A 21649-nucleotide genomic window follows, 5' to 3' on the forward strand; every position below is an offset into this window, starting at 1 on the left:
GTTTTCTAGTAAGACCTACCGGCTCTTCTGGTCTATAGTTGCAACTCTCCATCAACCTATGGGTGGGGTCATCAGGTACTCAGCTGCTGAGCTCATTTCCACTTTCCAGAGCCCTCCCTGCCTATGCTACACCTCCCACCTGACATCACTGTCCTACTGAGATATATCTGTATAGGGTCTCGTCTGACTTTCCACCTGTACACCTCAACAACTATAAAGTCCATTTGGTTCACATCTTGGCGTTCTCATAGAAACACCGGCCGGGTGTGTGACTACAGTGTGCTAGTGTGCAGTTAGGTCCATCATTCCCATTCTCAACCATACTGACACCAGCATCCACTTCGGTCTGTTGAACATCCGCTTGCTTGCAAACAAGGGGCATCTCATTCAGGATCTCAACGTTGACCGTAAGTTGGCAACAGCCAAATTACTTTATTTCATTAAAGGGTGTTCCACTCCCCCGGGTTTGTTTACAATTGTCAACCACATGACTCTGGCAGAGGAGGAGGTCTTGCGATGTTATATTGACAGAAATGGTGAGTCCTACCAGTGGCCATTCCTGCCTCACACTCATTTGATCAATGGCAACACAGCTATTTGGACCTATTCCCACGATCATGCTACAGTTTATCGACCTCCAAAACCTAACAAGGAGTTTTTAAATGACTTTGTGGCATTCCTGACAAATCTGGCCACACTTTCTCCTAATATAATCCGCCTGGATTTAGATGCCAGGTCTGTTGTTTTACACCAGGAATTACTGAATCTTCACAGATGTAACAATCACTCCTCTGATCTGAGGCAGATTCAGGCCATAAACTAGAGGGTTACTGATGGGAGGAATGAACAGAAACTCTAGAGAGAAAACAGCAATGACAAAGGGATTCACTTCATCAATCTTATAAAGACTCAGTGAAACTTCACAGAATATTGAGATGCAAAAGTTCCCAAAAGTCACTATGTGGGGCAGGCAGGCTTGTAAGGCTTTTCCTCTGAATTCACACGAACGTCTTCTACAAACAAGCAGAATACGCAGGTAGGTGTACAGGACAAAGGACAGGGTGATGAAGATTGATATCACAGCAAGACACTGACCTGCTACATTGATCACAGCTGTGTTCACAATGGAGAGCTGAATCACAGACCAGCTGGTGCAAAAAAGCCTGTGCAATTTATATCCACACAAAAGCAAAGTGCTGGACTGATAAAGGTAGTAGCCAAAAATACAAACAGGATACAACACAGATAAAATCAAGAGAAATAAAACAGTTCTAAATGTATTTTTACTGTGATAGTGTAAAGGCCGACAAATAGCAACAAAGAACAAGGGGAATAAGATTGTTGTCACAGCAAGAAACTGACCTGCTGTGCTGTTTAAAGCTCTGTCTACACAGGAAAGCCGAAATACAGACCAGTTGGTGCAAAAAATATGTCGCAACTTAGTTCCACACAAAGGCAAACTTATGGCCTGAAAGAAAAAGTTGCCTAACATGCATTTAGGGTACAACACAGCAAGACTTAAAAGATATAAAACCATCTTACATGTAATTTTACTGTGATAGTGTAAAGGCTGACAAATAGCAACAAACCTGTCCTGAAGTTTAAAAGATGTGATAACATCGTCACTGATGCTTTTAAATGCTCAGAGCTCACACTCAGCTACCAGCAACAGAACTGTTATCAGTCACTAAGCACTAAATGAACTTTGAGTGTATCCTCAGCAGAGGCACATGCTCGACTTTTAAACATTTCTGCTATTACACTTACAGGAGCTACGAACAGACTGGGTCTCAAGGGAAATTGACTCACAGCATGTTTTTTATTGTATTTTTTTCTGTGCTCATAGCCATAGTAATACAAGAGATAATCAGGCTTTTTTTACAGGAAAACTGTCAGCCTACATATGTTTGGTTGTGCTGTTGGATAACTGTCAATTAGGTGCTGTTCTGGAGTTATAAGTTGCACGTGTGCATTGATCAGGTTGACACATCGTGGCACATTATAGTAAGAAATGACACCTGGGACGGTAATGAATATGCAACAGAACTAGCAATAATGATAATTAGGAACGAAAGATACAAGGAGTTGGTACTATTCTATTCAAACATATTCAATATTTCAATTTGTTCATGTCAATGATGAATCCTCCATCCACACGAGTTCCACAATGCTCTGTGTTAGGACCAATACTTTTTACTTTAGACATGTCTCCTTTAGGCAACATTATTAGAAAACACAAATTTCCACTGTTATGCTGATGATACCCAGCTATATTTATCTATGGAACCAGATGAAAAAAATCAGTTAATCAAACTTCAAGCCTACAAGACATAAAGGCCTGGATGTCCCACAATTTTTTACTTCTAAACTAAGGCAAAACTGAAGTCATATTATTTGGGCCCAAAAATCTCAGAGATATGATGTCCAACCATATTGTTACACTAGATGGCATAAGTCTAGGCCTCCAGTACTACTGCAAGGAACCTTGGAGTTATTTTTGATCAGGATCTGTCCTTTAACTCACATATAAAACAAATCTCTAGAACAGCCTTCTTCCACCTACGGAACATTGCCAAAATTAGGAGCATCCTGTCTCAAAGTGATGCCGAAAAACTGGTCCATGCATTTGTTACCTCTAGGTTGGACTACTGTAATTCCCTACTTTCAGGATGCCCCAGTAACTCCCTAAAGAGCCTGCAATTAATCCAAAATGCTGCAGCAAGAGTGCTGACTGGAACTAGCAAGAGAGATGATATTTCACCTTCACTAGCTTCTCTCCATTGGCTTCCCATTAAATCTAGAATAGAATTTAAAATCCCGCTTCTTACATATAAATTTCTGAATGTTCAGGCTCCATCATATATAGAAGACCTCATAGCACCATATCATCCCAGTAGACCACTTCGTCCTTTAGCTATCAAGGTCCTCTCCTGTGGAACCAGCTCCCAATTCAGATTCGGGAAGCAGACACCCTCTCTACTTTTAAGTCTAGGCTTAAAACCTTCCTCTTTAATAAAGCATATAGTTAGTTATAGTTATGCTGCCGTAGGCTTAGACTGCTGGGGGACCCACCCCCCAATGCACTGAGCTCTTTCCCTTCTCTTGACCATATCTCCTCTCCTCTCACCCCGCAATTGTCACCACTGTATGTCATTAACTCTGTGTGTTCTCTCCCGTAGTTGTCTTTGTCTTTCTCTGTCCCCCTCTCTCTGTCCCTTTCTGCAGGTGTCACCGTCTTTGAAGCTGTGTGTCTTCCAGTGTGCAGCTACTGTTCCAACCAACCTGCCCGATGTTTTTTTGCTCTTTTCTTTTTTCTCTTCACTTTCCACTCACCCGAGCTGGTCAAGGCAGATGGCCACCCGCCCTGGTTCTGCTGGAGGTTTCTTCCATTAAAGGGAGTTTTTCCTTGTCCACTGTTGCCTAGTGCTTGTTCAAGGGGGAATTGTTGGGTTCTCTCTATACATCTTTATAGTCTTGAGTTTATTCGTTAAAGTTTGGTTGCAGCCACATATGAATTTGAGAAATTTAGTAAAGACCAAAAAACCAAAAGACAAAATGTTGGATGAAAAAGTGGCTATGATCAATGAACATTTTGAGCCCACAACTTTATTAGTAGAAATTTTTTTCCATTTTTATCTGTGTAAGCACAAACAAAACCAGTCAGTTACACAGTAAGTACAGCCTACTTATTTAAAGCAATGCAAGGATAACTGTGAGTTTATATATATATAGTCTGTAAATATGAACTTATGAACAAAACTTACATCTGAGCTCAACTAACCTACAGCCTTCAGCTCTCCTACATCATGCCTGGTAAACGTTGCATCTTCACTGAATGAACTGGACTGAGGAATCTGTGCTAGTTCATGCTCTACTCGTCTACTCTACACCGCAGATTGATTGAGAAATGTGTTCTTAGTCATAGCATGACATGATCATATACAATGAAGATCCAGCTTTGTGACATATTATAAATAAAGTACAAGTTAAAACACGTCAATAATATTCATTTTAGTGTGAAAAGCTGAACTATACAAATTGAACCATATAATATTTATGATGTGCAGAGGGATTTTTAGACTCGATCAACATTTCTCTTTTTTAACAAATGAGAACAAACAACATATTTACAAATAGGAGTTAAATATTCCAAAAGCACATAATTTAGTGTATACATCAACTTATCTTGTGGTTGTTGGGTCTTTGAATTATGTGGGACAAAGTATTGTGTGTGTCCTTAGAAACCCAGAAATCACTCCTCTGACCTGAGGCAGTTTCAGGCCATAAACTACAGGGTTGCTGATGGGAGGAATGATCAGAAACTCCAGGGATAAAACAACAATGACAACTGTATTTACTTCATCTGTCTTATATTGACTGAGTGAAACCTCAATCAAAACTGAGATGCAAAAATTTACAAAAGTCACTATGTGGGGCAGACAGGTTTGTAATGCCTTTTGTCTGAATTCAGACGAACTTCTCCTGCACACGATCAGAATACGCAGGTAGGTGTACAGGACAAAGGACAGGGGGATAAAGGTTGATATCACAGCAAGAAACTGCCCTGCTACATTGATCACAGCTGTGTTCACACAGGAGAGCTGAATCACAGACCAGCTGGTGCAAAAAAGCCTGTGCAATTTATATCCACACAAAAGCAAAGTGCTGGACTGATAAAGGAAGTAGCTGAAAATACAAACAGGATACAACACAGATAAAATCAAGAGAAATAAAACAGTTCTAAATGTCATTTTACTGTGATAGTGTAAAGGCTGACAAATAGCAACTAATCTGTCATAGGCCATGACAGTGAGAATATTCACCTCATGAGCTTTGTAAGTGTGAATAACATACATCTGAGTGAAGCAGAACGGATGTGAGATGAAGTGAGTGTCAGACAGTATGTCCATCAGGAACCTCGGGAAGAAGCCGGCTGAGCCGTACAGAGAGTTTAAAGACAGACAGCAGATGAAAATATACATGGGCTGATGCAGAGACTTGTCCAGGCAGACTGTCAGAATAATGACAACATTAGCAGAGATTATAGTCATGTAGATCAGCAGACACAGACTGAAGAAAAGTGATCTGAGGGAACCATAGTCTGAGAATAAGGTGAACTCAAAGTGGGAGGGAGTCACACTGTTGTTGTTCATGTCTGTAAAACAGCACAGCTGGAGTGAAAATGATGGAGAGATGGGAGATGAGTCAAAACAAGATAAATATAATATACATATAAATGATGATAGTCAACATTCATCTCCTACATGTCCACTGACAAACGTCTCCAGTATTCAATATCAGAATGACTAATCAACATGAAATCACTTACAAACAGTGCAAGAAAAGCTGAATTCACACATCTGTCAACAGCAAATGTTGGTACAAAAGAATTCATACAGAAACTTCAGAATATCACTTGTGTGTTTTATGAAAACTTTGAAGTACTACAAACACCAGCCAAACAAGCGTTGAACAATAAACAACAGTGAATATCAGAAAATGGTCTAAAGTCAGCGTATAGACTGTGAAATGAAATCTGACAGAGACATGTAGCATCCTTCCCTGAGCTACACACTGACGGAGATGCTGAGCCTTTATCCTTTTTTGATGTTACTCTGAGTCACGTGTGCTCACAGGTCCAGGTGGACGGAAAAATACTGCATGTGTGCACATTACCCACAAACACATTGCTCAGTTTGTTCACATTAAAGTGCTGCTGAATTGTAACCACGAGAATCTGTGTGTTCTGACACCATGTACAAATTAAAAAAGAAAAATTGAAAAAAAGTGACATTTGTGAACAAACCAAACTTGTCATTGTTTTGGGTGAAATCAGACCACTGTTGGTCTCCATATGTAAACTCTATAAAATCTCTATCAGTTTACAACAGTCTGACACTTCTAATCTACAGTGTGACAACATACTGTAGGTCGTTAATTTATGCCCCACAGAACCACAACTATGGACATGATGACTTTAAATAAAAATCTTAAAATTAGAATACTAATAATACAACAATAAATTTGTGCAAATGATCAATGTGCATTAAAAAGTCTGATTGCTGCTGGCAGAAAGAGCTTAGTGTTGCGTTCAGTCCTGCAGTGTGTAGGTATAAGTCTATGGGGGAAATTGCTCCAGACAACTCCAGGTGATGCAGTGGGTGAGACCCACTACTCAGAATACAGTTCAGTTTAGTAAGCATCTTCACCTCAGCAACCTGCTGAGGTGAAGTAGAACTCAGCCTCAATGGTGGAGCTCGCTCTCTTTGTCAGTTTGTTCAATCTGCTTCTGACCACCAGTGAGGCCCCTCTCCCAAACAGCACACTGGCCACCACACTCTGATAAAAGGTGCACAGCATAGGTCTGCAAATTATTAATGGTTTTCACCTTCTCAGAAAGTACAGACTGCTTTGACCCTTCCTGTACACTGCCTCCAAGTGGCTGAACTACTCCAGCTTGTCATCAGCTGCTCTCCCAGGTACCTGTAGCTGGAGACAACCTCCAATGATCCAAAAAGAACTCCCACGATAAGTAATACAGTAAACTGTTTACTAACTGTTCAATGTTCTCATTGCAGATCTCTCCTTGATAGTAGCATGCCCAGGGTTACACCATCTATTATTAGGACAGACGATGGCTTTGGTCACAATATCTACCTCACCAGATTAATGGACCTTTGATAGTCACAGTAATAACCATGTGTTTAAGCTTATAGAATGATATGTTGTTGTCAAGGGAAATCAGTGTTGACTGTTGTCATTTAAGGTCAACAAAGAGCTGGCGTGTTACAGCCAGTGGTAACATCATTAAACTTGAATGTCACTTGCGGGCAGAAACAAGTGAATTTTTTATATCATGCCTTCTGATACTGCTGGGCCTCAACCATGTGGGCTTCAGCTAAGCCACTGAAGCCACTAAAGCATCTTTTACAAGTATAACCTCTGGGCAATGAGCGAAGAATCAGGTCAGGAAATTGTCCAGAGTTGTCATTTTGTTAAGTGCCATGCTTCCAACGATGGAATGGATTATATTAAGAGAGAAACCCAGGTAGGTCTGAAACAGCGAGTTCCTAGGACAGCTGCTTCACATTAACCTCTAGACCCTCATAGGGTTCATCAGAGGTAATAAAAACAGTAGTGCGTGTGGCTTCATCCCACTGCTTCTGTCTGCGCGATTGTTTAGTCTGATGATGTACTGCTTAATAAAGATGCCACTGCACAGCTGCATTTGTCTCACTCACAGTCACAGTTGTATGAACATTGATACTGTTATGGTACTGGACAATGTAAAATGATTAGACAGAAACTGGGACCAATCACTTGCCCCACATGCCTAAGTCACTGAGTGAGACAAAGAAAGAGAGGGGGGTCGAGAGAGGTAAGGACTGAATGAAGAGAGGCAGTGGTGGTAATGAGACAAAGCATTAAGTCTGAGAAATGAACATTTTTCTCTGATGGTTTCACTGTTATTATATTCTAAAGCACAAAGAAACAAAAACACACCTCCACCTCTGCTCTGCTTGTGTGTAGCCTGCGTTCAAACAGACACACAGACCTGAACCTGGATTCATGTAGTGTGAAATGTTCACAAAGCAGATCACTGACAGAAAAACAAAGAGCTACAGTACAATGAGGGTTTTTATTTGAGAGAAAGTTCAGATCTCACACACTGTGCAGTGTCCCAGCACTAATCACTGCTCCACCTGGTGAATCAATACAGCAGTGTAACAGGCTTCTGACTGGTTTCCAGTCAGTGTAGGGATGGAAAATGTCCCCCATATACAAGGATATTCTGTATTTTAACAGAGAGAGAGGGCTTTGTTAGTTGCCGTCTACGCATATTGGGCTTTTTGAATGTTTGCATATGTTAATATCTCTTTTCTTATCTAAGACAGATTAATCTTAAAATGCAAAAGTAATAGCATAGTTTTGCTGCAATTTATCATTTTGAGTTTGCCATAAAAAGAATGATGCTAAACATAATATCTGTGCTACCATTATTGACAAAGTTCTATTATTTAACACTACTAACTCCAAAATCCTTTAATCAAATTTCAAATTTTCTTTCTGACATCAGGAGTTGTTGCTCTACAGAAATGGCTCCCTGACGCAATACATTTTAAAGCTGGATATAATTCCTGCCCTTGCCCAACTAAAAGCTTCAAAAGTCTTCAAAGACCTGTGCAAGCGTCAGTATCTATATTAATTCTTTGTAGGCTAAACTCCTGATGCTGGCTGTAGTGAATGATTTTGTGAGCGGTTTCTGATGCTCCCAGCTTCTGTTTAAAGTGTTCTTACCAACAGAATGACATGACAACACACAGATAAAAGAGCTTTGTGACAACTTTAATTAAAAAACAATTCAATACATATTAATAATATATAATAAATATTAATGTGAAGAGCTGAAAAGTGCAAACATACAAAAACTATGGACCATTAATATGAGCACAGAGATTTTTAGACTAGACCAACTTTTCTGTTTTTTTTTAACAAATGAGGACAAACTAAATATCTAACAACAAATAGGACTGAATTATTCCAGAAGCACACAATTTGATGTATTTTATTTGATGTATATATCAAATAACATTTTAAGAGCTTCTCCTTGTGCTTGTTGTACATTTTGAATTAGGTAGGACAAAGACTTTTGTGTATAAACCCAGAAATCACTCTTCTGATCTGAGGCAGATTCAGGCCATAAACTAAAGGATTATTAATGGGAGGAATGATCAAACATTCCAGAGATAAAATAAAAATGACAATTGTATTTACTTCATCAGTTTTATATTGACTGAGTGAAACCTCAATCAAAACGGAGATGCAAAAGTTGACAAAAGTCACTATGTGGGGCAGACAGGTCTGTAAGGCCTTTCCTCTGAATTCAGAGGAACTTCTCCTGCAAACAAGCAGAATACGTAGGTAGGTGTACAGGACAAAGGACAGGGGGACAAAGATCGATGCCACAGCAAGAAACTGACCCAAAATGCTGATCATAGTTGTGTCCAAACAGGAAAGCTGAACTATGGACCAGTTGGTGCAAAAAATCCTGTGCAGTTTATATCCACACAAAGGCAAATGGGTCGACATATAGAAAATGTAACCAAAAATACACACAGGATACAGCAACACAAAAACTAAGAGATATATTACCACATTTAACGTCATTTTACTGTGATAGTGTAAAGGCTGACAAATAGCAACAAACCTGTCATAGGCCATGACAGTGAGAATATTCACCTCATGAGCTTTGTATGTGTTGATAACATACATCTGAGTGAAGCAGAACGGACGTGAGATGAAGTGAGTGTCAGACAGTATGTCCATCAGGAACCTGGGGAAGAAGCCGGCTGAGCCGTACAGAGAGTTTAAACACAGACAGCAGATGAAAATATACATGGGCTGATGCAGAGACTTGTCCAGACAGACTGTCAGAATAATGACAACATTAGCAGAGATAATAGTCATGTAGATCAGCAGACACAGACTGAAGAAAAGTGATCTGAGGGAACCATAGTCTGAGAATAAGGTGAACTCAAAGTAGGAGGGAGTCACACTCTTGTTGTTCATGTCTGTACAACAGCACAGCTGGAGTGAAAATGATGGAGAGATGGGAGATGAGTCAAAACAAGATAAATATAATATACATATAAATGATGATAGTCAACATTCATTTCCTATGTCCACTGACAAATGTCTCCAGTATTCAATATCAGAATGACTAATCAACATGAAATCACTTACAAACAGTGCAAGAAAAGCTGAATCCACACATCTGTCAAAAGCAAATGTTGGTACAAATGAATTCATACAGAAACTTCAGAATATCACTTGTGTGTTTTATGAAAACTTTGAAGTACTACAAACACCAGCCAAACAAGCGTTGAACAATAAACAACAGTGAATATCAGAAAATGGTCTAAAGTCAGCATATAGACTGTGAAATGAAATCTGACAGAGACATGCAGCATCCTTCCCTGAGCTACACACTGACGGAGATGCTGAGCCTTTATCCTGTTTTGATGTTACTCTGAGTCACGTGTGCTCACAGGTCCAGGTGGACGGAAAAATACTGCATGTGTGCACATTACCCACAAACACATTGCTCAGTTTGTTCACATTAAAGTGCTGCTGAATTGTAACCACGAGAATCTGTGTGTTCTGACACCATGTACAAATTAAAAAAGAAAAATTGAAAAAAAGTGACATTTGTGACCAAACCAAACTTGTCATTGTTTTGGGTGAAATCAGACCACTGTTGGTCTCCATATGTAAACTCTATAAAATCTCTATCAATCAGTTTACAGGAAAGAAAAATATGAGACTGTGCCAAATCTCTTCTAACTAGCCCCAACGGGGAATCAAGCAATCTCCATTGAGGCTGTGTGGAGGGCTCAGCACGAGGACCCAGAATGCCAGATCTTGTGCCAAAAGATTGTGGAAAATGGGGATGTTATCAATCCAACCACATCTTGCAACAGCGCAGCCTCCGATTTCGGTTAGAGGAATCTTGACCCGCTGGGTTCTCCCAGACTACATTCTTAATGACCGAGAATCATAGTTTCTTTCCTGTCCTTCAAAACTGTGTCAAACCTGGAACATGGGACATAATTTAACATCCAGCTATTATACCCAGACCAACCTCACAGACAGAGTTAACCAAACTCTTAAACAATGAACATGAAGAATAGGACTCCAGGAGTCTACAGGGGTTTCTCCAACAGAGCTCAACCTTTAGCTAATGCTATGGATAACATGCTGATGTGCATGTGATGCTGCAACCTGACACCAATTCCTACACCATGATCTCACAAATGCTATGTTTCTCTATGTTCTCTTGTGTCTGAAAGCCTCCACTACACGACTTTGACAAAAATATCACAACCAGACTGGAAGAAACCTGTTTAGAGAATAAGACAGAGTCTTGGTCAGAGTGCACCCTCTTCTAAGGCAAGGAAGTCTTTTGCTGCAAAATTAGGACACAAATGGCAAATTCCTTACCAGGTGGTGCAACAGTTTGGCCCAGTAAACTATCAAGTTAATTTAGGAGACTGTGGTCCACATTTCCTGCCTCAAACCATGTAACCCCACTGTGCAGGATGTGGATAGCAAGAACACAACCATGTGCTGAAAATCTTTGAGGATGAGTCCAAGGAAGAAGATTTTCTTGTTTTCATTGACACAGCCTGCTGCAGTCCCAACCAACATATATTTGTAGTTACTGGCTGTGGTAGAAACTGCAATGAACTGGGTTGTGCAAAACAAAAACTTGTACCAGATTTCAGCTATGAAACTGAACTGTCTACCCCATGGGTAATCCAAGTCTGAGCCAAAATACATTTAGAGAAGAAACTTCATTATATTGTATTTGTTTTTGTCATACTAAATTTAATATTTTTTTAATTGTTTGAATAATCTTATTCTATCAGATCACATTAGAAAGATCAGACCCTAGCTTTCTGAAACTTCAACCAAGCTGCTTGTCCAGGCACTGGTCATCTAAGTGACTGCAATGCCCTGCTGACAGGGCTACCAGCATGCACAATCAACTGGCTCTAGATGATTCAAAAACACTCAATCTCATTTTTGATCAATCAGAAAGGACAAACCACCATTGTTCAGATCTCTGCACTGGCTTCCAGAGCTCTGACTCTACAGATTCAACAGCACCTTCCTACCTAAAATCCCCCATACAGCTCTACAACCCCTGCCACCCATTGCTTTCTGCCAATGAATGGTGTCGGCTCTTCAAACACAGCAAAACATTCCAAGCAAAGTTCTTTAGCTTAGTGGTTCCACAATGGTGGAATGAACTAACGAAGTAGCCTCACCCCCAATATTTAGAATTCTGTGGAAGACTGAGCCGTTCCACTATGTCCTGTGCATTTTAACTACCAAAAAAATATAAAAATAAAAATACTTTTCCCATCTGTTCCATCTTGTACTTTCATCTCATTTCTTCTCATAGCACTGTGCTTTAATGTTTTCTCGGTGACTTTGAGGTTTTGCTTGGTTTGTACCTCACTTCTAAATTGCTTTGGATAAAAGTATCAGCCTAATGATTCAATGTTAATATAAATGTAATTCTAATTTTAAAGGTCTGTGTTTTTTTCTGATCTTTGTCCTCCTTTGCCTCTCAAATGGCAGAATACATGGTTAAATCAAAGTGTACAATGGCCAAACAACTGGAGAATGCTGGCTGTGCCGGAAAATGGTGTGACAAGACTTAATTCAGAATCACTGAATTAATAATCTGAGTGGATACATGTATAACTTTGAACCTTTTTTGATTTCAGAAAACCAAAAATAAATGAAAACATGTGCAAGCAATTTCTGGGGTTTCCTTTTATTCAAACTTTTATTCTACAATATTCTTATCCTAGAAAAGAACAGTTCAGAGAAATCAGCTTCTGATTCAGATTCTGCTGTGTCAGTCATGTGAGTGTATGTAAAGATTTGACTGCATGTCATGGCACAAATGACAATATCTGGTCTTAGAGACCTCAAGTGTAATCAGTAAAGAAGCTACAACACCCAAGATGTCTTTTAGGGTTTTATTATTATATTAACATCGACAGTTTCAATTCTCCATCCTATGCAGTTCTAAACTTCATACATCACACATTAGTTTTATAACCTTCTGTTGCCGGGCAGAACATTCTCCACCCTCAGGCTACTGCTCTCAGCCCTTTTCTCCTTTTATGGAAACCTTTTCCCTTTCCAGCACTTTGATAAGCAGCTGTGAGCATGGAGTGACTCTGGGTCAGAGTCAGTGTGGGATGGTCTGCTGTTAGACAATAACTGACCTTGGAGCAGTTCTGCAAACACTTCGAGACAAAACATATATATGAGACAAAGTTTGAAGAACATACAATCCTTTAAACATTCTTCGAAAGTACACTGAGTACAAGCTGCTATTATCACTATTTAAAATGCTAATGATTACATTTAATCATTTTTTAATAATACTTGATTTTCCATCACACTGCAACTATAAGTCAAGAACTAAGTCATCAAGAAATAAGTCATATTAAAACACTAATGTAAAAATCAAAACGTGTGTTGTCGAGGGTTTTTTTGTTTCCTACAACTTTTATAAACTTTTCCACAAATATCTTAAAAGAATATGTTGCCAAACAATGTTAAGAGTACAGATTGTAGTTAGAATATTTAAGGAGCACATTATCGGACTAACTGAGATACAAGGGTTTAGTAGTTGCTCTTTGGTTGATGTACTGGTCGTTTTGGAATTTTTTTATCACTATTCACACATCTGCAAATCACTCCTCTGATCTGAGGAAGATTGAGGCCATAAACTAGAGGGTTATTGATGGGAGGAATGATCAGAAACTCCAGAGATAGAACAACAAACACATTTGGATTTACTTCATCAACCTTATATCGACTAAGTGAAACCTCAATCAATACTGAGATGCAAAAGTTGACAAAAGTCACTATGTGGGGCAGACAAGTTCGTAAGGCCTTTCCTCTGAATTCAGATGAACTTCTCCTGCAAACAAGCAGAATACGTAGGTAGGTGTACAGGACAAAGAACAAGGGGGTGAAGATCGAAATCAGAGCAAGAAACTGACCTGCGACACTGTTTACAGTTATCTCCACACAGGAGAGTTCAATCACAGACCAGTTGGTGCAAAAAATCCTGTGCAGTTTATTTCCACACAAAGACAAACTGATCGACAGATAGAAAAAGTAACCAAAAATACAAACAGGATAAAACACTGCAAAAATCAAGAGATACAGCACCTTCCTTAATGTCATTTTACTGTGATAGTGTAAAGGCTGACAAATAGCAACTAATCTGTCATAGGCCATGACAGTGAGAAGAGTCACGTCATGTCCTACATAGGTGTTGATAACATACATCTGAGTGAAGCAGAACGGACTTGAGATAAAGTGAGTGTCAGACAGTATGTCCATCAGGAACCTGGGGAAGAAGCCGGCTGAGCCGTACAGAGAGTTTAAACACAGACAGCAGATGAAAATATACATGGGCTGATGCAGAGACTTGTCCAGGCAAACTGTCAGAATAATGACAACATTAGCAGAGATTATAGTCATGTAGATCAGCAGACACAGACTGAAGAAAAGTGATCTGAGGGAACCATAGTCTGAGAATAAGGTGAACTCAAAGTAGGAGGGAGTCACACTGTTGTTGTTCATGTCTGCACTAATGTGCAGAGCTGCAAGAAGAGTGATGGGGAGAGAAAACGTAAAAAAGGATCAAAGAAGTAAATCAATGCTTGTAGAGAATAAATAAATTACGACTTAAAAAGTTTATCAGTCCAAACCTGCATGTATATAAATTACAAATAACAGTACATTTCAGATAATTTACAGTGATTTAATGTTTGTATTAATGGAAAAAGTTCACAAGTAAAAAATGCCCAACAAACAAATTTCACATTTCTATTAGCAAATAATACCCAGTCTGGTTATAAATGCTTAAAGATGAGATTGAACTACCAGCTTCATTTTGAGAACTGATAACTTTCACTGTTAATCTCCGGTAGCATCATCAGTCTGACCCAAACTGAGGCAGCTGCTGGACTTTATCCTGTTCTGCTGTTACACTGAAATTAGCCACAAACAGACTGGACCCAAAGGCAAATGATGTTATGTCCAACCCCTCACAGACTCACTGCATGTTTTCTTCAAATTATTTTCCTCTGCTTGTGGTCATAACAACACAAGAGACAACCTCCCGACCGGACATATACACAGACTACTAGGCAGGAGGGTAAGTTGATTTTAGCATCTCACACTAGGATTCAGAGGACGGCAGTAGGTCAGCTGATTTTACAAACTGTCCTTCTGTGAAATTCGATGAAGATACGTCTCACTGCTTGGTGACATATATTGGTAGTAGTCAGTGTGACACCATGACAAACTACTTCAAGCCATTTTTAAGTTGGCAGGTTTGGGAGGCGGATGGTTCACAAAATACAGGACCAGACACCAGATTTAGGTACATGCCTGATAGAACATTTACAGAAAGGTTCCAAATAGAAGGAGAAAATAATGATAGTTGAGCAAGAATTATATTGACAAGTAAGAAATGGTGCTATATCGAGATACCAGGATATGAAGCAACTTATATCAAAATATGATTCTGGTTATAATGTGCAGTCAGGTTGTAAAACTGGGGAGAAAGTCTATAGACATCTGTAGGTGGAACGGGGGAACAGGTAGGGGGCAGAGGAACACACTTGAGACACATAAACTGAAATAAGGCTGTAACATAACAAAATATAGAAAAAGTGAATACTTTCTGGATTCACTGTACTTTAAATCTTCTCTTAAACCAAAGCACAGTCTTAAGACAATATTTGGTACCACTCTGGATGTTATTTCATGTCAGTCTCGTGCCAAAAGGAACACATACAATACATCCCCATGCATTGTTTTAAAGCAGATTGTTTTCAGTATGAAGACACATTACAAGGTGCTTAAGTAGTTGTGAACAGGCTTGGCTGTCAGTGCTCCACAGCTGTGAAGCTAAGCACCTGATAACTGATTCTTAAACCACTTTTGTTGTTGTGACCCCTAGTTTTTCCATCTGGACCACCAACAGGTCAGAAATTTAAATATGTTGGTTGGATAAGCAAAAATGTTAGACACCTGCTTATTGTTCCCTGAGGATGAATCCTATAATCTACGACTCTGGGAAAATGTAGAAACTCCCAATAGACTTCAGTTTTATTGCATTGTCAGTTGCTTCTTCAACCCTCCCACTAATGATGCAAAGATGGATACAAAGAAAGATGAGAGGAGAGGGGCGATGAAGAAACCCCTCCTCAGGCCTTGTTTCTCAAATAAGCAAGAGCTTTGGGATGTCCTTCAAGTTGGTCCAATATGGATCAGGGAGTGGGTGGGAGGTGGAGGTGGTCACTAATAGCACAACGATACATTTACCTTCAGTTGCCCCATGACTGGTAAATCTGTCTCTTATTGCTGAGACTCTTTTTCTTTCATCACACACTTTGTCATGCTATTTTGAACACACAGATAGAGGGGAAATAAAATTTCACAGACTCTGAGACAGACGGCAGATCTGTTTTATGAGCTATGGATTTATTTATTTTTGTTCAATTTGTGCATATAAATCCTTAATGTGATGGTGATAGTTTTCATTGAACAATAATTTATGTTTGCACTATTTGAAAAAAATGTCCTTATACATTAATTAATACTTTATACATTATAAATGTAAACTGTTTCAGCAAATCAGGAGTACAGATGTATTTCATATGTTTCAGCATATGAAATGAAAGACATCCAGGGATAAAAAACAAGGCGTAAACAGTTTCATTCTGTGCATGCTGGGCCTTTTGTTTTGCAGCACGGTGTTTTTGGGAAGATCTTCACATATCTAACTATCACTCCTCTGATCTGAGGTAGATTCAGGCCATAAACTAGAGGGTTACTGATGGGAGGAATGATCAGAAACTCCAGAGATAAAACAACAAAGACAAATGGATTCACTTCATCCATCCTATAAAGACTCAGTGAAATCTCACAAAATATGGAGATGCAAAAGTTCCCGAAAGTCACTATGTGGGGCAGGCAGGTTTGTAAGGCCTTTCCTCTGAATTCAGACGAACTTTTCCTGCAAACAAGCAGAATACGCAGGTAGGTGTACAGGACAAAGAACAGGGGGATAAAGATCGAGGTTACAGCAAGAAACTGACCTGTTTCGCTCACAGCTGTGTCCACACAGGAGAGCTGAATTATAGGCAAACTTGTGCAAAACATCCTGTGCAGTTTATATCCACACAAAGGTAAATTGATGGCCAGATAAAAAAAGTAGCTGACAGCACAAACAGGATACAACACAGAAAAAATCAACAGATATAAAACCTTCCTAAACGTCATTTTACTGTGATAGTGTAAAGGCTGACAAATAGCAACAAACCTGTCATAGGCCATGACAGTGAGAAGAGTCAACTCTTGTGCAACATAGGTGTGAATAACGTAAACCTGAATGAAGCAGAACGGACGTGAGATGAAGTGAGTGTCAGACAGTATGTCCATCAGGAACCTGGGGAAGAAGCCGGCTGAGCCGTACAGAGAGTTTAAACACAGACAGCAGATGAAAATATACATGGGCTGATGCAGAGACTTGTCCAGACAGACTGTCAGAATAATGACAACATTAGCAGAGATTATAGTCATGTAGATCAGCAGACACAGACTGAAGAAGACATATTTGAGGGAACCATAGTCTGAGAATAAGGTGAACTCAAAGTAGGAGGGAGTCACACTGTTGTTGTTCATGTCTGCACTAATGTGCAGAGCTGCAAGAAGAGTGATGGGGAGAGAAAACGTAAAAAAGGATCAAAGAAGTAAATCAATGCTTGTAGAGAATAAATAAATTACGACTTAAAAAGTTTATCAGCCCAAACCTGCATGTGTATAAACTACAAATAACAGTACAGTTCAGATCCTTGACAATGATTTAACGTTTGTACAAATGGAAAAAGTTCATAAGTAAAAAATGCCCAACAAACAAATTTCACATTTCTATTAGCAAATAATCCCCAGTCTGGTTATAAATGCTTAAAGATGAGATTGAACTACCAGCTTCATTTTGAGAACTGATAACTTTCACTGTTAATCTCCGGTAGCATTATCAGTCTGACCCAAACTGAGGCAGCTGCTGGACTTTATCCTGTTCTGCTGTTACACTGAAATTAGCCACAAACAGACTGGACCCAAAGGCAAATGATGTTATGTCCAACCGCTCACAGACTCACTGCATGTTTTCTTCAAATTATTTTCCTCTGCTTGTGGTCATAACAACACAAGAGACAACCTCCCGACCGGACATATACACAGACTACTAGGCAGGAGGGTAAGTTGATTCTAGCATCTCACACTGGGATTCAAAGGACGGCAGTAGGTCAGCTGATTTTACAAACTGTCCTACTGTGAAATTCGATGAAGATATGTCTCACTGCTTGGTGTTATATATTGGCAGTAGTCAGTGTGACACCATGACAAACTACTTCAAGCCATTTTTAAGTTGGCAGGTTTGGGAGGCGGATGGTTCACAAAATACAGGACCAGACACCAGATTTAGGTACATGCCTGATAGAACATTTACAGAAAGGTTCCAAATAGAAGGAGAAAATAATGATAGTTGAGCAAGAATTATATTGACAAGTAAGAAATGGTGCTATATCGAGATACCAGGATATGAAGCAACTTATATCAAGATCTGAATTTGGTCATGTAGGATTCCAGCACACACAGGGATCCCAAATCCCAAGAAGTTAGCACATGACTGGGAGTGCAGTCAAAGCAGATTTATTAAACTAACTTGCTCAGTAACAAAAACACAACGTACAAACTGAGGAAAATAAAACAGAAAACACTGCCTATAGAAAGTAGGAGGTAAATAACTTAACAAAAGACCTAGAAAACAAAAGTGCTCGTTACAAAAGATAGGAAGGACACAAATTTACGGTTCTTCTGGTCTGAGGCAGATTCAGGGCATAAATTACAGAGTTACTGAAGGGATAAAACAATATTGAGGAACAGATTTTACTTTATTATCCTTATAAAGACTCAGTGAAACCACAAAAATTGCTCAGATGCAAAAGTTCCCAAAAGTCACCATGTGGGGCAGGTTTGTAAAACCTTTCCTCTGATTTCAGACAAACTTCTCCTGCAAACAAGGAGAATACACAGGTAAGTGTATAGGACAAAGAACAAGCGGATAAAGATCAATGCTACAGCAAGAAACTGACTTGTTATACTCATCACAAATGAAAACACAAATAGACTGGATCCAAAGGAGAATCATGCATTTTCAATCATTTCCAAACTCATTTCATTTACACTTTCACTGCAGTGCATGAGAAACCAGTCTACATTACAAAGAAACCGATTCAAGCTGAGTAGGCTAAAGCTAATTCACTGGATGCAGAGGATCTCGTGTTGATTGTGGGTTCCTGGCATCTCCATTCACATGATGTTGAACTGCATATGTTGCAGGTCTTGGGTGGAAAGACCCGCAGCTGGATGTAGATGTCCTGTTTAAAAGGAGAAATGGTGAGAGAGAAACAATTGTTGTCAGAGAGGCCAATTCCATATTCAAACCCAATATTTAAATAGATTCTGTCAAACTTAGCGACACTTGAGCTACAGGATGAACCATCAGCATCACATTTCATTACATGATATGTGCTAGTTGTAGAAAGCTGCACTCAAATCAAGCAGCCGCATCAGCAGCCATTGGTAGATCATCAGTGACCCAGACCATTTCAGTGCTCTGTTAAGGATGAAACCCAGCTGAAATAACTCAGATTAATGGTTATTAAGATGAGCATAAACCTTTACTGCGACTATTTTTTCCAAGATTTTTGAGATAAATGGCAAGAAATTTATAGCTATCATGGTTGTTGAGGTAAGCACCAGGTTTCTTAACAACTCCAATTATAGCAGCTGTTTTAAGGAGCGTCAGAATGTGGCCACTAATCAAAGGAGAGTGGATACTTGGGTAATATAAAATGAAAGTAGATGTACACACACTTTAACCAGGTGTGTTGGCAAAGGATTAAACAACCAAGTGGACTCTTAGATTTTGAGATGACAAGGAAATATTCAAATCTCTGATTCAGAAGGGAGCTTGAAAATAACGGGATGGGGGAATTTGTAAAGAAATTGCGAGAGGAGCTAAGTGTTGAAATAGTTGAGGAAGCTAAATGCTTATGTATATTAAAGTTTTGGTCATAAATGCCTCAGAGTAAACAGTACAATACAAGTCGGGTGGAAGTGAGTCAGGAGATTCCAAAATACTCTTGATATTAGAGAAAAGAACTTTGGTGTTGCCTTCACTGGATTTATTAATTTTTTATAATACATCGATCTGGCTGCAGCAGAGAGCGTCTTTATAGGACTGGATGCATTTGAGGTACATTTCCTTGTGCAGCATGAGTCCAGTTCTTTTGTAGAGATGTTTCAGGCGATGACCTCTAGATTTGAGCTGGAATAGTTCAAGAGTAAACCAAAGAGCAGAGTGAGTGATGGAAACAGTCTGGATTATGAGAGGTGCCACTGTCAGGATCGCTAACTTCACTTCCCCCTTCAAGACTTTCATATTTGCAGCCACTTCCTGTTCCTGGTCCTGTCACATTTTTCCCTGCTTTACTAATCCCCGGTAATTTGTTTCACCTTGTCTCACCACTGTTCAGTTCCCTCACCAAGCTGCCAGATCGTCTGCTTTTTCACCGCAGCTTTCATCTAAATCATCTTTGCTATCTACGGTTCAGACTGCACTAAGTTTTTGAACTGACTCTGCTGCTACTTTGGTTATGTGACTAACTGCTCCCTATCGACTCTCTGTTGCCAACCTAATGAATGACCAGGATTATGAGTACTGTTATCTGCCCATGAAGGATCAAGCTCTTGTAACCACGTGATTATAAGGTGAAGATTTATCACGTCATGTCTACATTTTGATCATGAAATGTTAAATTTTTACCAAGTTATGTGATTATCTACTATTACTCTAATGTGGAACTCAGATGAGTATCCATCATGTGTTCAAGTTACCTGTATCAAGGACTTCACCAAGTGAATATCCACTGTAAGAATTCTCTTACCAACGTTAAGAACCATGTTTGTGTCATGTAAGAGAATTATGGAAATCAAGAGCTATGAGGCTGTTGCACTGGGGCACTTAATCACAAAAGGGTTTTTGGAATTTCTATATTATATCACGAATGGGATTTTGGAGTTCTCTTCATTATCATTGGAGATGATGATGATTGGAGATTCACCACGGCTACGTTCAACACGCTCACTACCAGGCCTGCCACTGTGTTACGGATCCAGACCACTACATCTTCCCCAGTGGTCCTCCCACCATTTCCTTAACCTATCTTCAAGTTACTCAACCTCACTGCATCTCAAGATTTGGCTACTCTACCAGGACCATAATCCACTCTTCCCCATAAGAACTTTGCTTCTCCTCTAGATTCCTCTCATCTTCCCACTGACTCTAACTAGAGTTCAGCACCATCTAGCGAGTCAGAGGACCTACTACATCTCTATCCTGTTTTGCCAACTATTATATTTTATAATAAACCTTATTTAAACTGATTAGTTGTGTTAAGCGCATTATCGGGTCCAACCCTAAAACTAGTACCTAACAGCCACTGTCTCCAAAAGGTTATGTAGTTAAGAATTATAGTAAAAAACCTGTTCATTAGGAGTTGTCAAATCACCACTACAGAGGAGTCTTGATAGCAGTGGTCAAGGAAGGGTTGACTTTTTTAATATTACGAAGGACATGATGCATTGTTTAACACATTTACATAGTGTTAGATTAACGTTGAGGGATACTAACATACGGTCAGATATGGGACACTCAGTAGCAGTCCAATAAACAGAACAATCAGAGAATTCAGCTAAACAGACAGTGCTACATTTTGGTGGCTGGTGGATAACAGCCAGTAATAGACCACCTCTCCTTCCAGAAGTTCGATTTAGTTTTTGAAAGTAATTTTACTGTTAAGTCTCCACCAAACAAAGAAAGTTGAGGTTGTGATCAGCCATGAGATAGTAGATTAGACAGCTTTTGTTGGGGAGTGAGCAGACATTAAATAGCCCAAATCTGAGGATA

At 39.4% G+C, this 21649-nt stretch overlaps 4 protein-coding genes across 4 annotated transcripts; all 4 read right to left on the reverse strand.

Moving 5' to 3' along the window:
- Positions 1-4208: 4208 nt before the first annotated feature.
- On the reverse strand, positions 4209-5153 carry LOC137132837 (olfactory receptor 6K3-like). Its single transcript, XM_067515845.1, has one exon. The coding sequence runs from the start codon at positions 5151-5153 to the stop codon at positions 4209-4211; it is 945 nt and encodes a 314-aa protein (XP_067371946.1).
- Positions 5154-8631: 3478 nt separating this feature from the next.
- LOC137132838 (olfactory receptor 10J5-like) lies at positions 8632-9570 on the reverse strand. Its single transcript, XM_067515846.1, has one exon. The coding sequence runs from the start codon at positions 9568-9570 to the stop codon at positions 8632-8634; it is 939 nt and encodes a 312-aa protein (XP_067371947.1).
- A 3639-nt stretch (positions 9571-13209) lies between these two features.
- Positions 13210-14181, reverse strand: LOC137132839 (olfactory receptor 10J5-like). The gene has a single exon (XM_067515847.1). It carries the CDS (start codon positions 14179-14181, stop codon positions 13210-13212), a length of 972 nt encoding a protein of 323 aa, XP_067371948.1.
- A 2145-nt stretch (positions 14182-16326) lies between these two features.
- LOC137132840 (olfactory receptor 6N1-like) lies at positions 16327-17295 on the reverse strand. The gene has a single exon (XM_067515848.1). The coding sequence runs from the start codon at positions 17293-17295 to the stop codon at positions 16327-16329; it is 969 nt and encodes a 322-aa protein (XP_067371949.1).
- Between the last annotated feature and the right edge of the window lie 4354 nt (positions 17296-21649).

Source organism: Channa argus, chromosome 9 (assembly GCF_033026475.1).
Source record: "Channa argus isolate prfri chromosome 9, Channa argus male v1.0, whole genome shotgun sequence".
Lineage (NCBI taxonomy): Eukaryota > Metazoa > Chordata > Actinopteri > Anabantiformes > Channidae > Channa > Channa argus.

What these genes read in the sequence shown, in the direction of transcription:
- LOC137132839 (XM_067515847.1), bottom strand. Translation starts at nt 14,181, where the DNA reads ATGAACAACAACAGTGTGACTCCCTCCTACTTTGAGTTCACCTTATTC.
- LOC137132840 (XM_067515848.1), bottom strand. Translation starts at nt 17,295, where the DNA reads ATGAACAACAACAGTGTGACTCCCTCCTACTTTGAGTTCACCTTATTC.
- LOC137132837 (XM_067515845.1), bottom strand. Translation starts at nt 5,153, where the DNA reads ATGAACAACAACAGTGTGACTCCCTCCCACTTTGAGTTCACCTTATTC.
- LOC137132838 (XM_067515846.1), bottom strand. Translation starts at nt 9,570, where the DNA reads ATGAACAACAAGAGTGTGACTCCCTCCTACTTTGAGTTCACCTTATTC.